Source organism: Sceloporus occidentalis, unplaced genomic scaffold (genome assembly GCF_023333645.1).
Source record: "Sceloporus occidentalis isolate IW3139 unplaced genomic scaffold, rSceOcc1.0.p SCAF_1, whole genome shotgun sequence".
NCBI classification, from domain to species: domain Eukaryota; kingdom Metazoa; phylum Chordata; class Lepidosauria; order Squamata; family Phrynosomatidae; genus Sceloporus; species Sceloporus occidentalis.
The window spans coordinates 176,378,936-176,396,582 of NW_028316981.1; the positions used below are offsets into that span (position 1 = coordinate 176,378,936).

Here is a 17,647-nt window from a genome sequence, read left to right on the forward strand (position 1 = left end):
ATGATGGCTGACTATTGATGAATTGATGAATTGTTATTTTAGAGAACTAATAGGAATGTCGGTTAATTCAGTATTAGTGTTTTATTGATTGTATTTTGTATTATTGTATCATTTTTACTGATGTAATCCCGCCTGGATCCTTGGGAGAGGCAGGAAATAATAATAATAATAATAATTATTATTATTATTATTATTTCCAGAGGCCTTCAACTGCAATGACAAAATTCCTTTATTTAGAAGTTTGGCTTTTCAGGATCTGCTTTTATCCCCCCTGTTGATGGCATGTTTTTGTTTTACCCCTCCTAGTCGTAGCTTTACTTTTAGCTGCTTGGTCTTGTGTTTTATGTGCTGTTTCATTTTTTATGGCTGCTTTTATATGGTTATTGTTGTTTTATTGATGGATTAGCTGTCTTAGGCACTTTACGAAAAGGCAGGGTAGATGCGCTTTTTTATCAATAGATTTATTTATTTGGCAAGTGTGCAACAGGTTGCTCCTGTCCATTTAAGAAAGACGGTGCAGGAGGAAAAATGAAGAATTACTCTTTTCTGTTTCACAAGGATCACTGCCTGGCCAGCAAGCTGTCATCAAAATAAATAGATTCCTGGGAAGCAATGCATTGGTCATATTATCTCCCAAGGGCTACTTTAAGAAGATTAAAGCACTGGATATTTTTTCTATTAATAGGTAGAGCTGTTATAGCCATCAGGAAAGGTTATTTGCCCCAGAGTGCTAAACTATAGCCGCAAGGGAGGCATTACCATTGGCCACTGAATTGGATGGGTCTTTCTGAAGCAGTGTGAGGATTCACCATTTCTTCTCAGGCACAAAGGAGTTTTCAAGGTGAGCAAAATCTGAACTGGATCTAAACATGATTGCTTATTCATTTCTTAAGGACACTGTGGGTCCTTGTCCTTGGGAGAAAGCTGCCTAACATCTGCCAGCTACATTAAATCTGACCATAGCTCTTAAGTATATAAACTAGATTTCATGTTCCTAATACCCTTCTATGCCTGTAGTAATGATTTGTTATTGTTGATGTTGTTGGTTATGATAACACTGGAGTTTAGCCAAAGCCCGGCCTAACCTGAAATGCCTTATTTATCTAGCTCTTCAGGGAGTGTTGGTTCCAATGTTGCTGGGGTGGCAAATCTCCTCTGGCCTTCAGTTTGAACTTTAAAGGAGCTGTCCAAGGTGCTGGTCCTAAAACAGGCCCAACATTTGGAGTGTGAGTCCAAATTTTAAAGCAACCATACAAAATGATGAACTTATTTTAGGTTCAGTACATTGGATAGCTCCTTTGCAGGTCAGACTGAAAGCCAGAGCAGATTTACCATCCCTGAAGTCAGAGCCACCAGAAGCCACTGACTTCAGAGGAAACCTTGTTGTAAACTGGGTATTGTTTGTCAGTGGTGTGCATGTGTGAAGTACTGCCTAGTGCACCCCTATCCCATTGATTCCCCAGATTTTCTAATACAAATGCATTTTTCTAACTCTAGGGCAAGAGGTTGAATATGTGATTTACTCCTTTGTTAAATTAAAAATAATAATTCTATAACTGAGTAGTAAAATTATTAAAAAATCTGTTGGTGTCAATGTCTTATTCCTCAGTGCTCAAAACTGGTACATGGTGTTTGTCTCTCCTAAGAATGGTCCTTTTGGCCTCATGGCTTACCTGTAGCCATGGCTGCCCTCTTTATCAACAAGATGCTGATTGTGAACAATAAGGATAGCGATGAGTTGGAACTGGAACGTGAACTCAACCGTGCGCTGGAGAATAAAGTCATGCTCCTGTATTTTGGCTCCAGCGAGTGTCCTGAGTGCAAGGAGTTTTCGCCCATCCTGAAGGAATTTTTTGTGAGGCTCACAGATGAATTTTATGTGGAGAGGGCCTCCCAGCTGGTCCTGGTCTATGTGTCACTGGACGAGACTGAGGAGAAGCAAGAAAAGTTTCTGAAAACGATGCCCAAGAGGTGGTTGTTTTTACCCTTTCATGATGAGTTCAAGAGGTAAGAATTCTGCAGTTTAACCAGAGCAATGCTCTGGTTCTGAATAAGGTGCCATTTGCTCATCTGCTTAATTTGCATGGTTTACTGACAACTTTTCAACCTGTCATTGTAGCTGTATCTTTAACAGCAACTGTATGTGTGGCTATGAGCAGCTGCTATTTCTTTACATGGCTGGAAAAAATGTCACATGAATGAAAAGATGCTGTCAAAAGCAAACGTACCTTAAAACTGGGAGAGATCTTAAGAGTTATCAAGTCTACACCCCCTGTTCAATGCAGGATACAGGTACAGCATGTATGCCCAGCCTTTGTTTAAACACCTCCAACAAATGAGCATCCATGAGAGCAGGCCAAGCCATTTCCCCTCAGCCCTCAATTCCTAGAAAGAAGCTGCCAACACAGCAGCAGAAAGGTTAGCTTAGTGCAGCTGGGATACTTAAAGAACTGTGCTCAGAAATAGGAGACAGAACTAATTTTGAAGTGACTTGCTCCTGTGGTGGAGTAGGTAGCAAAATCATGGAGTCATGATGATCAATCGTGGTTTTTATTACCTTTATGTGATTGATTACCCCCTCCCTCCATTTATTAGGTTATATGTTCAGTATGTAGTGAGATCTTGTAGCACCTTTGAGACTAACTGAAATAAAGAAGTTGGTATGTTGTTTCTTTTGTAATAAAATCACTGGGCTGAAGCATACAACACTATACAGTATTGTTGTTCTCTGCCTTCACGTTCTTTCTCACTTATGATGACCCTATCATGGGATTTTCTGCGTAAGCTTTGTTCAGAGGAGATTTACCATTATCTGCCCCTGAGGTTGAGAGAATGTGACTTGCCAAAGCTCACCCAGTGGATTTCCATGGGTGAGCATGTATTTGAACCCAGGTTCCTGAGTCCTAATCCAATATTCAGATGACTACACCACACTGGCTCTCATCCCTGTATTTCAGTGTTTCCTGAACTCTGATCCTCCAGATATTTTAGACTTCAGCTCCCAGAATTCCTGACAGTCAAGCTGGCTAGGGCTTCTGTGGGTTCAAGTTCAAAACTCCAGGAGGATCAAAGTTTGAGAACCACTTCTGTATTAGATTGTGGCATATGTGCCATTTTAACTTTTTAAAATATAATTTTCACACTTACAGTTTATAAGCATGCAGATGATTGTTTATAACAAATAAATAGGCTGTCTCTGTCAATTGCACATTTGTCACCCACAGCTGATGAAATAAAAGAAAGCACCTTATCAGTTTCAAAACTCATTGTAGATTAGCATTCAAGAACAAATGGAACAAGTCATAGTAGATGAGAGACAGACAGTGTGTTCAAAGATGACAGTCGTGTATCCACTCATCCAGGACTGGGTGTCATTGAACCCTTTGCAAAATACTCCCAAATACCTTTTGTTTGTTGTTGCTGTTTGGTCTCTGGCCTTGTGGCTGGGAGATTCTGTGAGTTTTATTTTTAAAAAGTAACATTTGTAATTTCTGCTATGGAAATGTACATAGGATTACTATGTGACATGTTGAAAATGATTGAATACCATCATTGTTGTCTATAGTATAAACAGTGGTACCTTGGTATCCGCTAGCATTTGGTTCCAGAACCCCCCATGGATACCAAAATCCGTGGATGCTTAAGTCCCATTATATACAATGCCATAGTAAAGTGGTGCCCCTTTTATAAAACGCAAAATCAAGATTTGCTTTTTGGATTTTTAAAAAACATTTTAAAGCCATGGATACTTGAATCCATGGATGCAAAATCGGTAGATAAGGAGAGCCAATTGTACATTATTATTATTATTATTATTATTATTATTATTATTATTATTAACCTTTATTTATAAAGTGCTGTAAATTTACACAGCGCTGTACATACAATCTTTTTAATTAGACGGTTCCCTGCCCTCAGGCTTACAATCTAAAAAGACATGACATAAAAGGAGAAGGGAAAGGTGGTGGGGCTAGTAGGCTAATACATAAAAGGAGAAGGGAAAGGTGGTGGGGCTAGTAGGCTAATACATATAAAGTACATAGCAATACAGGAAATGTTTCGATAAAACAGGCATCAAAAGAACATCATTTATTTCTTTGCTTCTGTTATTATTTTTGATGGAGTGAGCACTCTTCAAAACAATGCATTATGCTCAGCATGGGGCTGCTACTGACAAGAACATCTTTCTGCTCAGTTCCCTCCAGGTCACAGGGCTGACCTGATGTGCCTTTTCCTGCCCCATTTCATTGGCTGCTGCTTCTGGAGGCAGGAAATGCATAATATGATGATATCACAACACTAAGTAAGCGAACCTACTCGCTGAAAGTGGGAGGAGAAGAGGCAGGTCCAGACATAGAGGTACCAGAGTAGGCTGCATCTTCATGTTGAGTACAAGGTTCAGTTACACCCAGATATAGTAGTCGGACAGAGGAAATGAGCAATCATCAGGCAGCAACGAAATCATGCCTCAGAAAGCTTTCCAGAAAAAGGCTCCAATTCTTCCAAGGAAAATTAATCTTCTAGTCAAAATCTTTGCAAGCTGGGTCCTTCCAGGGTCTATCACCCTGCCCGATTCACAAAATTTAAGGGAATTATCAGACATGGAAGTTTGCTGTTGGTATATTTCTGGTGATTTCCTGGTGCTCCTTCCTCTTGTTTCTAACCAGAGAAATGTATTTATGGAAAGATAAGACAGCGGCAGTGAGTTTTAAGTGGTAGTTCTGAGAGCCACTCATCTGGAAACACTGTTTTCTATATCACGTGAACCCAGGTGGAGTAGTAAATTGAGTGTAGGGAGATCCAAGGTCTGCTCTCTGCTCAGCCCTGAAACCCACTGGGTGACTTTGGGTCAGTATCTTTCCCTTTGCCTCACATGATTGTTGCAAGGATAATACAACAGGTTAGATGAGGAAAGCCATGTATATCACATTGAGCCCATAGAGGAAAAGCTGGGGTATAAATGTAACTAACAAATAAACACCTTTTTCTAGGGAGCTGGAATTGAGATTTTCTGTGAAGACCCCTCCAGTAGTGGTAGTGCTGAAGCCAAATGGAGACATCATCACTGCAAATGCTGTAGAGGAGATCAGGCAGGCTGGCCCAGCTTGCTTCAAGAACTGGCAGGAGGCAGCCGATCTGGTGGAGAGGAACTTCCAGTTGCCAGAGGACTTTGACCCTGTGACTTTGAGGAGCATCACTGATCCCATCCGCCGATTCAAGTACAAAGTGGCAAAGGACAAAAAGAGAAAGATAGGCAAAGATGAGTCTGAGGCTGATGGGTTCTCCTGATGGGATATTACTTCCCTATGGAACTCTCTCCATAGCTGAGCTGGACCATTCCCAAGCTGTGATCAGAAATATGTATTATGACATACTGTAGCTGCACAGCAATTGTCATTAAGTGGAGATACAGTACCAGTCTTCAGAAAGTCTAATCATGTGTCTAGCTCTCACATCTATAAAAACACTCTTGCCAGTGTGTCAGTGATGTTTAATTGATATTTAGTATTCCAAAGGATCTTGTAGCACTTTTGAGACAAAGTGAAAAAGAAGAAGCTGGTAGCATGAGCTTTAATAGACTTGAGCCTACTTCATCAGATGCATGGAGCAGAGTGGGGAGTTTTTCGTGAGTATAGAGATGAGGTGACAATTTCAGTTTTAACAATGGTCGTTGGAAGACAAAGGCAGGAGGAAGGATGTTGCCTAAACCCAAGGAGAGCAGATAACCATATGAATGAGTATTGGAAAATCGTGTGGGAACGAGAGAGGAAATGTGACGAATGGGTCAAGGGAGTCCTCATGAGGCTGGGAAGTTAGATAGTGTTATAATGTGTGAATTGTGCCAAAAAAACAGGGCTGTGGATACATTCCAATACTGCCATTTTTCTTTCCAATCTTCCTTTGCAGTTCTTTTGTTCAAGGACCAACGTTCTTTCAGTTGGTCTCAAAGGAGCTACAAGAGCCCTTGGCATACTGGTTTTCCAGATTAACATGGCTATGTAACTGTTTTCATAAAACATCAGAAACTGGGAGGTGCATGAGTGTAAATGAGGGTGTTCAGTGAGGGGTTTTTTCACTGTACACTGTTAGTACTGGGTATGCCACCTTGCCCCTTCCCTATGAACTGCAGAAACCAGGCAAAATGAATAAAAATACACAAATATACTTTTTGGCACACTTTATACAGATCAGGTATGCATGCTGCCCTTGATACCTCTCCATACTGCAGGGTCTTTCAGTTAAGCCAAGCTCAACTACAGTTTGAGCCAGATTAGCAGACACTAGGTACAGGAGCTCTTCTATTTTATTCCTCACAAAATTATGCATTTTAAATGCATTCTCTCTTAAGTGAATACTCTAAAACAGTACAGCTGAAAGTGGTGGACCATGACCCAGTGCCGGTCTGCAAGCCATCAGCTGCCAGTCTGTGGTGAGATGCCAGGAAACTTTGCAAATACAATAATACTATGACATAAATATGGTATTGATTCCTGGCACATGGTGGTGGGGGGGAGAAATTGCTGGGCTGCTCTTTCAGATAGTTTGAGAAGCATTGCTCTAAAACATATTTTATTCTAATATATTATTTATGCAATATGTTGTTTGCCTTCAAGTTGTTTCTGACTTATGGTGACCTTAAGGCGACCCTATCATGGAGTTTTCTTGGCAAGTTTCTTCTTCATTGCCATTCTCTGAAGCTGAGAGACTGTGACTTACCCAAAATCACCCAGTAGGTTTCCATGGCCCAGTAGAGATTTGAATCCTGGTCTCAGGAGTCCTAGTCCAATGTGCAATCCACTATACCACTATGCTGGCACTATGATGTAACATTATCCTCATCATTTATACCCACATGATCACATGTACACAAAAACCTTCCAAAAGAAAACACATGCTGATTTAACACCTTTCTACAACAGGAGTGCTAAAGGCTAAGTTGTTTAGAGCCTTTTCGTTGAGAAAGAGGATGACTAAGGACAGGTAGAATAAAACGCTGGATTTGGACAGAGATTTTGAAAAAGTTACCTTTTAGACATCAACCCCAAGAATCCCTCAGCCAGCATGGGACAGATTTTATTTCTACTACATCGTGGAACTGAATGGCTCAGTATTATATCTAGCATCACCAACTTCTGAACCTGAAATAGTAGTCTGATCTGTGTAGCTATTAGCAGGGGAGCAATATTAGGAGGAAAAAGGAGGGTGCATATCAAACAATTTGCCCACCTAGCTAAAGAATGAGAGTGCCTGTTCTGACAAGCAGTAATTCTCCCAAAGCCTCCTGTGAGACTTTTATCTGAGGATGCCAGGGGCTGAACTTACCATGTGCTGCAGTGACAACAGACATTCTACCACTCAGCTAGGGTAAGAACATAACTTGGATAAGTTTTTTAAACTGTCCTATCACTGACAGAGAGGCGGGATATAAATAAAAGTTTTATTTTTATTTTATTTTATTTTGGCAAATCATGGCTCCCCTGAAAAGGTAACTTATCCATGCTCTATGTAACAGCCCCTTCTTTCTGTGAAAACCTACTCATTTTTTCCATATTTTGAGAGACCAGGAGCAAGAGAGGCTGGGTTAGGACCTTATCACACACATTTTTGCTCCCGATCCGTGCGCGGGCAGGGGGCACATGTGGCCGAATGAAAACACATTTTATCACATGCCATACTGTCCTCAAGGCCATTGCCCAGCGCTAAGCCGTCCCTCATCAGGGCTCAGGTGCATGAATTTTGAAAAACAGAAGCTTTCCAGCAAAGCAAAATCACATGGCTGAGCCCTGATCAGGGTTGGCTTAGTGCTGGGTGATGGCATGGGACTGCCTTGGGGACAGTATGGCATGCAATAACATGCATTTTCACTTGGCCATGCACGGCCCCTGCCTGTGCCCACATCAGGAGCAAAAGTGTGTGAGATAAGGTCCTTAGTCTCAAGCTAGTTGGCAAAGCTAGTTGGCAAAGTTTGTATTATCTGCCATGCTCTAAAGGTGGAGCTATACTACAGAAATAAAGCAATTTGACACCACTTTAAGTAGTCACATCCTATGGAATCTTGGGATTTGTAGTTTTACAAAATTTTAGCCATCTTTGCCAAAGACTGCTGGTGCCTCACAAAACTACAGTTCCCAAGATTCTGCAGGATAGAGCCATGACAGTTAAAGTGGTGTCAAACTGCATTATATCTACAGTGTATATGCAGCCTAACCCCCCCCCCTTTTTTTTTTTAAATGAAGATTGCAATGTCGGGTTTTTGGGGGGATGGTTTTTGTGTGTGCTCAAACTACCTCTACTCCTGTGTCTTTAATTGTGGGCAGAGCATGCGAAATTACTGTATATATTCATGTATAAGTCTATAAATTTTGGCCAAAACTGACCCAAAAAACCTGGGTTGACTTATTCATGGGTCAATATAAGTACTGTACTTTAACTCTTATTTTTAAAAAGCAACCATCCTGTTGTCAAAGGCAAGAGCACAATCTATCATAGAAGCACTGATCTCCCCCTCCATTCTGTCATCCATCCAGTCTTTAGTATGAGCAGTTGTGCCTGAGAGAATTTTCTAAGTTCTTTGGCATTGTTTTCCTTTCCTCCATCCTTTAGATCCTTTATTACATGCCCCTACGTTTTACCCTTTACTTATCCATGGGCCATATCAAAATCCATAATTTTGGCCCCAAAAGCTGCCCTTGACTTAAGGTATACATGAAGTCGACTTATAGTTCAAATATAAAAAAACCAAGTCTAACTAATGAGGGAGCCAGTGTGGTGTAGTGGTTTGAGTATCGGACTGTCACTCCGGAGACCATGGTTCAATTCCCAGCTTGTCCATGAAACATACTGGGTGACCTTGGGCATGTCATATGCTTTCAGACTCAGGAGAAGGCAATGGCAAACCTTCTCTGAACAAATCTTGCCAAGAAAACTCCACAATAGGTTTGCCTTAGGGTCACCATAAGCTGGAAACTACTTGATGGCACACTACAACTAGGTAATGAAGAACAAACACATAATGAAAGAAAGAGACTGAAAGGTGGTACTTTTGCCCTGAGATTCTTCCCTCTTGTCCAGAGCATTGGCGTCACTAGGGTTGGCATCTCCTGGTGCAGTAATTCATGGTGTCACCCTCCATTCAGAATCTTTAGCAATGTTTTCTGTACTAATGTTACTCATTAATCATAATTCCTGCATATCACGGATTGTAATGATAATTGTGACATAAAACAACTAGGAAAATTAAAATTATACTTTTAAATTACAATATCACATGCACAGCCTAAATGCATTTATTAATACATAGTTTAATGTAGTGAAAATTTGGTAAAAGGTGATGTTTTTAAAGAAAGTTTAAAAAGAATAAAATTTAATTAAAACAAAACCAAACCCTGGGGCCTCTTCTTTCTCCTTCCACTGAGTCTTAGCCCATGCACACCAGCATTTTAATGGGACACAGGTGAATGCCACAGCCCATTTCTGCCAAAAAAACCCAAACAAAACACAACCAGATGTTTGAGGAGCAGTGGTGTCACCCCTCTTTAGGGTGTCACCTGGTGCAGTCTGTTCCCCTGCACCCTCCTAATGACACTACTAGTCCTGAGGGCCAAGAAGGGGGTTCCGCCTCTGAGACTCAAGACTATTGATTTGGGGATGCTATCACAGCCTAATGGGGTCAAGTGTGAGGAAAGATTTGAACAAGGAAACTTCCTCATTCCCAACTTGATGATGATGATGATTTTCCTATATCCCACCTTTCCCCCAATATTGGTTTCATAGCTACTTCCATATTTTTCCCATTGTCACCCTACATTTCTGCTTGTTCAATGGCTCTTCAAATGATCTATGACCACCAATGAGGAAGGCTCTTGTTTCACTGAACTGAGCACCTGCCTTAGTCCTTAGTCCCTCAGGTAGGAAACAGTTAATAAGGGAGAGTAAGGTAGGAGGGTTGGCTTCCTTGTGTCTTGGGTAGAGAGCGAGAGTCACTATAGGAAGAAGCCTCTGATTTCATCACTCTTACCAAAGGAATGTGGAAAATCTGCACTGCCAGAGACTCTTGTGCCTGTAACCTGCATGGCTCATCCATTCCTCACGGACAAGCCGACGTGTACTGACACTTCTGGGTCTAGTCTTTGGACGGAATCTGGACCATGAGAACAAAGTGCTTCCAGTGTCTCTGGGGTTCAGCTTTGCAAAGGGGAGGTAAGGGCTTGGTTCTCCAGTGGTGATCTATAGTGTTTGAGACTCCTTACACCAGACCTGATTTCTCAATCGAGGGCACACCTCAGCTCAACAACTTTTGAAGGAACTCTGCAGAGAGGAATTTTCAGATTCCTGTCTTTATGAGTAGGTCCCCCCCCCCGCCATCTCTCTGTTGGAAAATGTAGGCCTGTGTCTGGCACTTTGATCTGTCCTTCACAAAACTGCCAGGCGACTTCACTCATCCTCTTCTACTGAAGTCTGTTTAATGACTTTCCTTCCTGAACCACTCCTGAGAAATCAACCTGACTCCTGAAGCGTGAAGGCTCCTCTGCCACTCTGCCTTGACAGATGCTGAAATATTGGCAGAATTACTAGACTTGTGGAAAGCAACAGAGATGTGCCTACAGAAAATGAGGATGATGGACCTCCAAGGAAAACTATGCTGAAGATATGGCTACTGGGGAAATAATTGGATGTACGTCTTCCGCCAAAGGCTAAAACCATAGAGGTTCAATAAAGGCAAAGGCCAGTGAATATCCTACAAGTGAAGAGTCGTGGCTGATACAATCTCTGAGAAGATGAGCATCACCAGGGACCAAAATGACCCCAGCTGCCTTCGCTATGGCCGAGAGTCACCTCTGGGCAATGGGTTCATAGCCAATGAGTCTGGGTTCCTGAGTGCTGTTTGGACTTCCATACAGCTATCTGCCTGTGGAGAAGGCATGGGATGTGTTGAGACCTGTCCTAACCAGCTGTTCCAAGTCACCAGGCACCTAAGAGACATTGACGAAAAGTTCCAGAGTTTCCGGGAACTTTTCCAAAGAGTTGGTAAGTTCAGGAAGCAGTTTCATTTGCTTGTTTATTGATTTATTCGTGTCCCATCATTTTTTATTTTGTCTCAGTCAGCTTTATTACCTTATGACAACCCTGTGCAGTGAGTTAAGAAAGGAATGTATAAATCTTTCCGTTCTGTGCATCTTTTATTTACCCATAATTCCTTTCTACTACTGCATTAATCTGTGCATTTCATTTTTAAAAAATCCTCTCAAACTATTGAAACGCGTATCCTTCTCCCAAGATAGGTATTTAAATCAGAGCTTGGAAAGTTGTTGTAAAAAAAGAATAAATCAATACATTTGCATTTCGTAAACATTAATAAAATTGCCATATTGGCCATTACTTGATACTTATGAGTAATATGTTGATCATATATTTATTTTTAATTAATTTTAATTATTATTCTTTCACTACCACTCTCCCCAATAGAATAGAAAGATAGCCAAAAATGACCAAGGATCCTCTCAAAGGACCATTTAAATGTTTTTGAAGTAATTACAGCCAAAATGGTGTAGTGGTTTGAGCACTGGACTATAACTCTGGACAGCAAGTTTCAAACCCCACTGGTGACTCTGGGCAAGTCATAGTCTCTCAACTTCAGAGGATGGCAATAGCAAACCCCCTCTGAATAAACTTGCCAAGAAAATTCTGTGATCGGTTCACCTTAAGGTCCCCATAAGTTGAAATGACTTGAAGGCGCACAACAACAACTGTAAGCAACTAGTAAATTAATATTAATTACATTAATCATTGTTAATGTTATTTGGAAGTAACTTGTTGCTAAAATAGTAACAGTACAGGCAATGTCAATATATGAAACATATTAAATGTATATTTTCACTAAAAGGCATATTTTATTACATTTATGTTTCCAAAATCAGCGTTGAAACATTCAGAAAATGGATGAATAGTTAAATTCTGACACACACATCAGTCCAGGAAGTGCAGATCAGGTCATTCTGTCTAGGAATTCACGAAGATCAAATTCCAAAAACATCCCTAGATTTTTTGTTGTTGTCAATCTCAACCCATGGCAACCCTTCTGATGAAACACTTCCACGACCCCCTGTCCTTCATTGCTCTGCTTAGTTCCTGTATGCTCATACCCCTGACCTCTTTAATAGAGTCCATCCATCCAGCATGTGGACTTCCTCTCTTTCTACTTCCCTCCACCCTTCCTAGCATAATTGTTTTTTTTCCATTGAGTCTTGCCTTCTCATGATGTGTCCAAAGTACGACAGCCTCAGTTGGATCATCTTGGCTTCCAGGCAGATTTCTGGCTTAATCTGCTCTAGGATTCATTTGTTTGTCTTTTTAGCTATCCGCGAGATCCTCAGCACTCTTCTGCAGCAACACATGAAATGAATTGATTTTCTCCCTATCTTCTTTCTTGACTGTCCAGCTTTCACATCCATACATGGTAATAGGGAGTACAATGGCTTTCATGATTCTAACTTTTGTGCTCAGTTGCATATCTTTCCATTTTAGGATCTTTTCTAATTCTTTCATAGCCACTCTCCCCATTCTTAATCTTCTTCTGATTTTCTGGCTGCAACTTCATTTCTATCAGTGTTTAATCCCAGATATGAGAACTCTTTTACTATTTCTATTTTCTCATTGTCTAGTTTGAATTTATTTTAATTCTCCGTTATTATTTTTGTTTTCTATATGTTCACCAGTAAGCCTGCCTTTGTACTTTCTTCCTTGATCTTCCTTTGTAATTGTTTCAGGTCTGTGAGGTTTTCTGCTAGTGCTATGATGTCATCTACATATCTTAGATTATTGATATTCTTTCCTCCTATCTTCATTCCTCCTTTTTCTGTGTCCAGGCCTGCTTTTCATATAATATGTTCTGTATACAAGTTGAATAGATAGGTTGAAAGTATGCAGCCTTGCCTGATCCTTTTGCTAATTGAGAATCATTTTGTTTCTCTGTGTTCTGTTCTGACAGTAGCCTCTTGTCCTAAGGACAGATTTCTCATCAGGACTATACAATGTGGTGATACTCCCATGTCTTTAAGGTTATTCCATAGCCTTTCTATGCAGTCAAAGGCTTTACTATAGTCTACAAAACACATGCTGGTTTTCTTTTGGAATTTCCTGGTGCGCTCTATTAGCATTATATGTTTGCAATATGGTCCTTAGTGCCTCTTCCTTTCCTGAACCCAGCTTGGACCTCTGGGATTTCTCTCTCAATGTATGGTTGGAGTCTATGCTGCAGAATTTTGGGCACGATTTTGCTTGCATGGAAAATTAGTGCTACTACGATCCTATAATTGCTGCAGTCTCATACGTCTCTTTTATTTGTGGATGGGGATGTACACTGATCGTTTCCATTCTTCAGAGAAATAGAAGACAACAACAAAAAGAGAAGAATGAGAGACCTATTCCACAAAATCTGGGAAATCAAAAGAAAGTTCAAGCCAGGACCAGGATGATTTGTGACAGTAAAAATAACATAATTCAAGATCAGGAAGGAATAAAAAGGCATTGCATATAATACACAGAAGAGTTATATAAAAGAGATAATAAAATAAAGGACACATGGAATGAAGAGCCATATGAAGATGAACCCCAAATTCTAAAAAGCGAGGTGGAAGCTGCAATAAGAGAAATGGTGAAAAACAAATCAGCAGGAACAGAAGTTATTCCAATTGAACTGCTGCAATCCCCAGGTTAAACTGAGTTAAGAGTCTGGGAGGTTATTTTCCCAAGGCTTCTGGGGTTTTTAATGACAGTTCTGACCCTTCTATTATGTATTATGTGGTAATCACTTCAGTACACAAATGCTGTATTGGGAGCCCCTTCCCTGGCACTCCCCCTGGGGCCCCAGCCATTCCCCCTTCTTGGATGACAAAGCTCAGTGTGTCACATCATCTGTCCTGCTCCCTTAAAACTAGCCTGTTGCCCCTCAGGTGTGATGGGAGAGGGTATCCAGTTGCCTGTGTTCCTACATTGTTCTTGCTTCACGCATCAAAATGCCTTGGGCCAGTTTCACTTACATACTCTCCAACTGTCTTAGTTTGGCAAGGACAGTTCTGATTAATCCTCTGTCATCACACTTTTTCAGCTTTTAAAAAGTTCCAGTTTCTTTCCCTTCCCCTGCATTTCCCCCTTTGTGCTCAGCTTACTTCAGCAGCTGCAAACTGAATTCAAAGTGCAAAAGCAGTTTTAACTCAGCAGAGGGGAGATGAGAAGCATAGGAAGAATCTTGCCCTTCCTACTAGGCCCAAGCAAAAGCAAATTTCTGTAGCCTCTCCTAGCTTGTGTTTTCTTCCTCATTAATATATATTTTGCCATCTTGATCAGTCTCTCATGTGGCTAGGGTTGCCATAAGTCAGGACCTCCAAACCGGGACAAATGTAGGACAAAATTTTCAAATGTAGGACACCCTTTTTAAAAATGGAGGACACACAAAAAAGTTTGATGATTTTTAAAAATACAGTGGTACCCCGGGATACGAATTGATCGCGTTACGAAATTTCCGGGGTACGAAAAAGTTAGATTGGAAAAAACTGTCCCGGGTAATGAAAGATTTTTCGGGTTACGAAATTCATTTCGGCGCGTTTCGGCGCGAAATTCAAATGCGAAGCGCGGCTAGCGGCTTTCCAGCGCTAACGGAAAGCCTTTTCGGGTTGCGAAATGTATCGGGTTACGAACGGCGCCGCGGAACGAATTAATTTCGTAACCCGAGGTAGCACTGTATGTTAATATAAATGCATGTTTCTTAGGCATGATCAAAATGGAGGGCATTTTGGCATTATTCCTAGAAAGATGGCAGAAATGTACTTCCCTTTCTGGCCAAACCACCCCTCTCCATTCCAAAACACACAGGACACACATTTGGGCATTGAACATGGCTTTATTTAACATTGCCTCTTGCATATTTCAGAGGCTTATGAACAAACAGTGAGCACATGCCTCAGAAGCTGGCTAATATCAATATCACTATCTTCATGATCATCACTATCACTGTTAAAAGTGATGAAGGCCTTGAGTTCTGGTCCCCACAGCACACTCCAGCTCCCAGAATTCCACAGCCTTGAGCAATAAAAGAGTCAGGGCTTGGGTTCTGGTTCCCACAGCACACTCCAGCTCCCAGAATTCCACAGCCTTGAGTCAGAAAAGAGTTAAAGCATTGCCAGCCAAACTGGGTTATTTCTCCAGTGTGGATGCAGTGTGATGGCACCACTCCCGTCCCTCCCTCCCTCCTGGGCTCCCTTTTGCCTTTTGCCTGGTGCCTCTCCCTCAGCCCCCCCCATGCCCCCCACGAGTCCTGGCTTCCCTCTTGTTGGGAAATGCAGGCCTGGCCAAGGAGGGAGTTGGCACACAACAACAACAACAACAGCAGCAGCAGCAGCAGAGGTGGAAGGGGGGAGGAGAAAAAAGAAAGGAAGGAGAAAGAAGGAAAGGAGGAGAAAGAAGAAGAATAGGAAAAAGATAAAAAGAGGAGGGGGAAGAGGAAGAGGAGAAGAAAACGAAGAAGAGGAGGAGGAAAAGAAAGAACAAGAGAAAGAGGGGGAAAAATGAAGATGAGGAGGAGGAAAAGAAAGAACAAGAGAAAGGGGGCGAAAAAAGAAGGGGAAGTACCTTGCCGGCAAAGCCCTCTCCATGCTGCTCAGCCTTGGGCCTGCGCGGGGAGGAAGAGAAGCTCCTCCTCTGGAGGCTGGCTGGCCAATGGGAGAGTGGAGCTGGAACAGCCCCACCCCCTGCTAGCTTTCACAGGCTTCTGCAGCAGGGGCAGGCTGTCCAGCCACTGGCCAGCCAGACTGAAGAGCAGGAGCCCCTGCTCAGCCCTGCGCGCAGCCACACAAGAGCGCGCAGGGCAGCCCAGGGCGCAAAATGGAAGCGCCGGAGGGCTGCAAAGGCCGCAGCAGGAGCAGCCACAAGAGTGGCCACTTTGGTGGCAGACTGGCAGTCGGCAGCAATAGCTGCAGAGCGGCTGCAGCTGCTGCTGCTGCGGTGGCAGTAGCCACAACGGCGGTGGCAGGGACCAACTCAACTGGGAGCAAACCTGGGGGAGGGGCAAAACGGGACGGGACCGTGCCAGGGGGCCAAAAAACGGGAATGTCACGCCCCCAGGCGGGATATGGCATCCCTACATGTGGCTTTCTTTCACATGTCTTGGAGGGTAGACATTTATCATTCCTATAGTCAGATCCAAGACTGTAGCCGCTATACCATGCTGTCATTCTCACTAAAACATTAAAAATCCATTTAAATTGTTCATAAGAATTATTCACCCATTTAAAGTGTTTATAAGGATTATTTGTCTGAATGCAGAAAAGATAGTAGCTCTATAGTGGACTTGTGTGACCTCTTTCAGGTAGTGGGATTGTGTATTTAAATAACTTGCCTTGCCCTTCCTGAGCCATCATAACTGGAAGTTAAAATACACTTGCAAGGTTTTGCATTAAAATAGAATGATGTCCAGTTAAACAGATAAAAAGGTAATGACTGTGAACCAACATAGACTTAAGTGCACTTAACCTAATTGAGATGAATAGGCTTACATGCACTTAAGGTGGGCTGTGGCCAACTGATGTAATAACTTGCAATCCTCTTGTGCAAGGGCAGTCAAAGTGCAGTCTCCAAATAGTGTTATACAAATACACTGGAACTCCCAGCAAACCTCATCACTGGTCATCTTTGTCAGGGATGATGGGAGTTGCAATCTAACTGTATTTGGAAATCTTCCACTTGCATACCCATGGTCTTACATCCCAAATCAGGAATTTTGGCTGTTCGTAATTCATATCCCCCCCTCGCCCAACTTTTCTTGTTTCAGATACACCAACTTTCTGCAATTAGTAGAATAGCAGCATGGTGTAGTGGTTTGGGTGTTGGACTATGACTCTGGAGACCAAGGTTCGATTCCTAGACCAGCCATGAAACCCAAGGAGTAACTTGGGCAAGTCACATGCTCTCATCCTCAGGGGAAGGCAATGGCAAACCTCCTCTGAACAAATCTTGCCAAGAAAACCCCATGATAGGGTTGCCTTAGGGTCACCAAAAGTCAGAAAGGATTTGAAAGCACCCAATAACAACAACATATTATGGACAAATGTTTTTTCATTTTATTTGCAGAGGGACAGTTCTATGTACCCATCACATAAACAGACAGCATGATGCTAAGAAAATGAAAAACAGGTTCGTGATCAGTGGCAACATGCATACCAGGAGAAACATATGCATGCAATAAATTAGGCTTCTCCCCACCCTCCCAGGGATTTACCACATGAGCCCTGTTCTCACAGCAATTGCATCAGTTTTAAAAAAAGGAAACATAATACATTCAGAGCCGCTATATTGCACATTTTCGGAATGACGTAACTGGAGCTGCTGCCGCCATTGCATAATCTTCCTGAGACCCCTTTAACCCTGCTCCCTGCCTTATGTCCTACCTAGCAGGCCTTTCTGTATTTTTATTTTGTTCTATTTTTATTTTTAAAAAACTCACACAATTCCAGAGCTCTGCTACAGTGATGTAAGTTTTTAAAAAAAGTTTTTTAAAGAAAGAAAAGAAATAGGAGAAAAAATAAAGGGAATTGGGCTGCTTGGGAATAATAAGGGTGAGAGGAGGATAGACTGATACCACATGACTGCTGAT

General features: G+C 41.9%; 1 protein-coding gene across 1 annotated transcript; it reads left to right on the forward strand.

The window, feature by feature from the left end:
- Window positions 1-805: 805 nt before the first annotated feature.
- LOC149322792 (nucleoredoxin-like protein 1) lies at window positions 806-5,339 on the forward strand. Its single transcript, XM_089483145.1, has 3 exons — window positions 806-841; window positions 1,610-2,007; window positions 4,992-5,339. Exons 2-3 carry the CDS (start codon window positions 1,682-1,684, stop codon window positions 5,287-5,289), a joined length of 624 nt encoding a protein of 207 aa, XP_089339271.1. The 5' UTR covers window positions 806-841; window positions 1,610-1,681; the 3' UTR covers window positions 5,290-5,339.
- The last annotated feature ends 12,308 nt before the right edge of the window (window positions 5,340-17,647 follow it).